This window comes from Trypanosoma cruzi, genomic scaffold, assembly GCF_000209065.1.
Source record: "Trypanosoma cruzi strain CL Brener 1047053516949 genomic scaffold, whole genome shotgun sequence".
Lineage (NCBI taxonomy): Eukaryota > Euglenozoa > Kinetoplastea > Trypanosomatida > Trypanosomatidae > Trypanosoma > Trypanosoma cruzi.
The window spans coordinates 6,661-11,776 of NW_001849460.1; the positions used below are offsets into that span (position 1 = coordinate 6,661).

The window sequence follows — 5,116 nt, forward strand, 5'->3', positions numbered from 1 at the left end:
CTAACATATTCGGCACCCTTTTTCAATACAAAGCGCGACGATAATAACCCAGCCCAGACCAAGCTGTCTTTACAGACTCCTCAGAGGCCTCGGCTAAAACAGCCACCGTGGGAAAAATTGATACCCACCTTTGAAAGTAAGAAATAACTGTGCCCATTTGCGTCTGCTGCGACATAACTTCGCAAACCCAGACATGGTAAGGATTGCGCATGCAATCATTAGCTCCTATGGTTGTTCCCAATACATCGGTGGGGGAAAAAGACTGTCGCCAAGGCAAATCCCGTTTTTCATTTATGTGAAACCACTCTATTGTAGCCTTCTGTACGGCCCGGTAAAGCTCATTCATCTCCAAAAGCTATCTCCCCAATTCAACCTTCATTCTAGCAACAAAAACAGATGGACAATAAAAGTCAGATCTCCCAAAGCCATCCCCATTATTCATCTTACATCGTCTTGCACCCATAGCGTTGCCAAACAAGATAAGATAAAAAAAATTATAATGTAAATACAATATTTTTTTTGTTTCTTTTTGTGCAGTAAACTGCAGAACAGCAGGGGATGTAGGGAAAACGCATTCTCAGAAAGCCTCTGAGCTATGGTATCCAAGGTTTGGATTGACCTTTCGCTTTTTTTGCTTTTCCTCTTCACCAGCCCGTAAAGGGGAAAAAAAGAAAGCTGGGTCCGTATCTCCTGAATTGTTTGATGAATTCATTCCCTCTAATAGCTTTCCTCGGGGATATCCAACTACAATTCTGTTTGAATGCCATGACCATTCCGTTTGAATTAAAAATTTGCCATTTCATTTTATCATCGCGCCCTATCATATATTTAAAAAAAAAAGAAAAAGAAACATTGAGCACAGAGAATTAGAAAGAATTTCAATCCATAGGGCAAAAAGGAAGGAAAAAAAGAGGTTATTCTCAATGGGGTAAAGGAAACACTTTTGACAATGGCCTGGCTTACATATACATTTCCGCCAAAATATCCTTCCTCTCTCAATAGATTCATGCACGACAACTCTAGGGAATGGAAACGAAGAAGAACAAAAAAATGGGTCAAAAATAAAAAGGTGTATATACCCCACCACAAGTACAGTCCTCATGCTCCCAATTCCCCAGATATGGTATCATCATCATCATCATCAGCAGGACCAACACAATCATCAAAAATAAATATCCCAGGGAGAAAGAGAAGATTTTGCAGAAGAAAAAATCTAATTTTCTACGAAGACTTGAACAAGAGCACTCCCATTTGCCCCATGTAAAAGTAAATGTAGTGATTCGTCTCGTGGGTAACATAGCTGCCAAAATTGCGTCCAACAAAACAATTCCATGTGGGGCCGTACTTCTTATCAAACTCATTTTTGATGTATGATGCAACATCTTTTTCGGTGTAAAGCTTTGAGAATCCATCCTGTGCGCAGTGAATTGCATAGTTCTCCATGTCTTTTGGCATCTCTACGAGCTTAACCGTGGCGGAGGAGAGCTGCGTCATGATTGACTTTTAAAATGCCAAGAATACTATTGGCTTGATTTATCTTGCCCGTCATAAACAAAAATAAAAAAAAGGGGGTGGGGGAAATGGAATAAAAAGAATTCTTTTGTTTACACATTTTTCAATGGAAAAAAAACAAAGCAACGATGTAAAAAAGAATTCCCGCACTGCAAAAAAAAAAAAAAAAGTAATTTCAACGAATCAAAAAGGCTTTTTAATTCAATTGTATGCGATATAAATATCGCACCTGCCCAATACCATCAGCTTTCCACCTCTCATACTTCGTCACTCGGATAGGTAAAATCCCCACCCAAGTCCTTATTTCTTTCCTTTTCCTTCTTACTTCGTATTCCCTTCCATTTACAGTAGAAGCCACTGCCGACACCACATTTAACACAATGGGAAGAGGACGTGTAGAAAAAAAAAAAAAGAGCCAAATAAATACCTTGCCCCAATTCGCTCTACAGTGTGTTGTGCGTTTCCACCAGTACTCCAACTATCCAAACCCGCTTTCATATAAACCTTGTTCTCACTTTTTCTTTCCTTTTTAAAAACTAAGTTCACAGCTGATTCCTTAATTTTTATTCCCTCTATTTTCCCTCCATGAAAACGGGCTCAAGATTTATCCGAGTGAAAGTAAACACAAAAACTGGTTATGGCGAGGGGAAAAAAAAGCACAAATAAAGTCACTCAAACAACGCAAAAACTCTCAACAAAAAAAAAGAGTCAGCAAATGTATGAAAAGGTTCCCCCGTTGGAATTATCTCTGATTACGAAACCACGGCTTATAAGGAACTCTAACGCAACCTTTACCTGTTGAACGGAAGGCATAAATTTTTGAAGAGACTCATCCTTGACCTTCTCCATAAGCTCATAAAAAGAAAGAGTACCACTGGCCTTAAACACACGAACGAGTGTCGCCTGAACCGCGGGAGCTTTCAACTGATCTACCATGTGGTGAGAAGCATCTACAGGATCACTAACAAAATCATTAGAAGATACTGTCGCAATCTGAAAACCTCCTTCCCAATCACAAGGAAAAAGATTCAACTTCCTTTTTCTTGTATCTGGATTTGAACCAAGACGAACATATTTTCCTGCCATTACCGATCGCAGAGGAAGATCAACTGGTCCACCCTCATCATAAACCTCGAGGATGCCGCAACCCGCAAAAGCATTCAAAGAACGTAAGAAAATTTCATTGTTCGTTAACTCCATTGTCTGTAATAAGTTTCCAATTGACCAATCTGTTCGATTATTAAAGCATTCAGCAAGTAATAGTTGTGACTGTCCCACACACAAATCTATACTCGGTACACGAGAATCCCTAGGCAAATTCATTCTTACCACGCCACGGGAACATCGTGAAACAAAAGAGATATGACGCTTTGGACGAACTTGCGAATAAAACAACTGAAACTCACGCATCTTGGGTAATAAAATGCTTGGCGTTGGAAGATTCACGTCACAAGAAGCATCTGGCCATGAATAGCTTGTGAGAACACTAGGTTGAAACAACCATTCCGAAGATTTATTATGGCTATTCCCATATTTTGTGTCAAACATATCACGTAGTGAGACACTATTTTCTGTGACATCCATCAACATCACCTCGCATCGGTATACAAAATCAGAGGTACATTCAGTCGCTTGTGATATTGTCCGAATAGCAAAACGTTCTTGTTCCTCAGAATAAGGTTCAAACAAAAGCCTAACGGACAAAAATTTCGGATATGATTCCAGAAAAGAACTCTTTGACGGCAAAAGCTGAAACACGGTCACTATTTCCCTCAAAATACCTTCGCATTGCTCCTTCGATTCGTTAGATTTTAATTTCGTGTGTGCAAAACGAGCCAATTCTTCCCCCAAAATATGATAACTCTTCACGTAAGTAAGAGTTGTCAAAATTTTCTCAAGTCCAGAAAGCATCGCCTTTTCAAGAACTTCATTACCCTCAAACGATTCACTTACTCTTAAAAAATAGGTATGCACTGATATGATCCCCTCAAGAACAGCCTTGTAGACATTTTCATTAGCTCTAATGCTTTCCTCGCAAATTCGACTGATATCCTCCACTCCTTTTTCAAAAACACATTTCTCAAATATTTCTTTAAGCACCAATAAACCTGTAGAATTTTTTGACAGTAATTGATACATCTTGTTCAAAAAATAACCACGGTCATTGAGTATCCATGTAGGTAAATAAGACTTTATGTACGGGATTTCAGAATCAATAAGAACATCCGACAAGCGTTGTAACATTGGGAGCATTGTGCATTTGTTTAAAATTCGATTTACACGTTCCATTTCATCTTCAAATATAATAAGGGATCGTTCTATATATGACAAAATGCCACCTGCCTTTAAAACATTGATGTTTTCCTTGTAAAAGCGTTGAAGGTGCACAAGATAAGATTCCTCAATTAAAGAAGAATATGCTGTGTGCCGTGGATCATTCAACATTGCCAGAGAATGTGAAATATCTCGTACAAGACTAGTAGATCCTTCGTCTAATCGATGAAGCCTGTCACGTGAAATTAGATTGAATATCTGCTCGGCCAAACCCTCACATATTTCCGGAGACATTATTATATCACTCCATTGAACCAATGCAACAACTTCTGTTGGCAAAAGGGGTTGTTCTGAAGGCAATTCGTGTTTTTGCCAGGGACTGTGAAGATAGGAAAATACCACTTTTAGATGATTCACCGCGATAATAAAGGTTCTCCATTCAGTCAAGTACACTTGCAACAGGGTTGGAGGCTCAGCAGTAAGAGACATTTTGAGTCGATGGGTAACCACGGAAGATAACCTTTTGCGTATTGTTTCCCTTAATAAATAATACACGACAAGTGCCTGTGTCCCCTCGCTTCCTCCACCAATGGTGTCCTGCTGAGCATTCGTGCCACGAACTAACTTGGGACAATCTAAACAGGGAGCCGAAACCAACCTATAAACAATTGTATAAGCACGAACCACTTGTTGAATGACTGTCTGCCCCCTAAACTCCGGCGAGTCCGTCCAACCAAGAATCTTATTGCAAACGCTGTCTACCTTATTCCACAGAACCCCAAAATCAAAGGTGGTGGCAAATAAAGGCCCTGAATAGGCCTTCACAACATCCCGACGAAAATCGTCAGAAGCAGGCACACGCCCCATTTACTTTTTTCTTTTAAAGTTTTCAGTTGTTTAATTTCTGTGTTTCTTCCTTGTGGTGAGTTATCGTTTTTCCTTTCTTTCACTGTAATCAAAGAATAAAGAAAAAAAGAGCGACAGAAATAAAAAGAAAAAAAAACCAATAAGAAACAAAATGTAGTTAAAATGCCCCCAATTTGTCATCAATAAAAATACAAGCCAAGAAAAGGGCAAAAAATCGCACAATATAATTAATAACCAATAAGATACGCCTCGCCCCCACCAGAAAACAAATAATAACAATACTAATAATAATAACAATAATAATAATCCAAATAATCTTCCGGGCAGCTGGCCGGATCCTGAAATTACCTATGGAAACCAAACAAGTTAGGGAAAAAGGTTCTTTAGTTAATTGCTTCAATGTTTTATTTTCATTCGATATATAGAATTCTGTGGACCGTTAGCATGGTCTTTTGTCCTTCCT

General features: G+C 38.9%; 2 protein-coding genes and 1 pseudogene across 2 annotated transcripts, besides 10 other annotated features; all 3 read right to left on the reverse strand.

Annotated features, from left to right (window-relative positions):
- Tc00.1047053510897.3 lies at positions 1-355 on the reverse strand (annotated as a pseudogene; the record flags this gene model as incomplete).
- Positions 1-1,254: a sequence feature (heterozygous, non-Esmeraldo-like haplotype).
- Positions 485-521: a sequence feature (AT_rich).
- Positions 1,126-1,165: a microsatellite.
- On the reverse strand, positions 1,222-1,494 carry Tc00.1047053510897.6 (dynein light chain lc6, flagellar outer arm, putative; the record flags this gene model as incomplete). The annotated part of the gene is made up of 1 exon (XM_804577.1): positions 1,222-1,494. The coding sequence occupies one exon, from the start codon at positions 1,492-1,494 to the stop codon at positions 1,222-1,224; it is 273 nt and encodes a 90-aa protein (XP_809670.1).
- Positions 1,255-2,049: a sequence feature (areas merged during assembly that could not be assigned to a particular haplotype. This can correspond to areas where the two haplotypes were merged or to regions with more than two copies in the genome that were merged during assembly.).
- Positions 2,050-3,444: a sequence feature (heterozygous, non-Esmeraldo-like haplotype).
- On the reverse strand, positions 2,221-4,653 carry Tc00.1047053510897.10 (cullin 2, putative; the record flags this gene model as incomplete). The annotated part of the gene is made up of 1 exon (XM_804575.1): positions 2,221-4,653. One exon carries the CDS (start codon positions 4,651-4,653, stop codon positions 2,221-2,223), a length of 2,433 nt encoding a protein of 810 aa, XP_809668.1.
- Positions 3,445-5,116: part of a sequence feature (haploid, Esmeraldo-like haplotype) that runs on past the window's edge.
- Positions 4,744-4,805: a sequence feature (A-rich).
- Positions 4,922-4,960: a microsatellite.
- Positions 4,964-5,116: part of a mobile genetic element that runs on past the window's edge.
- Positions 4,964-5,116: part of a mobile genetic element that runs on past the window's edge.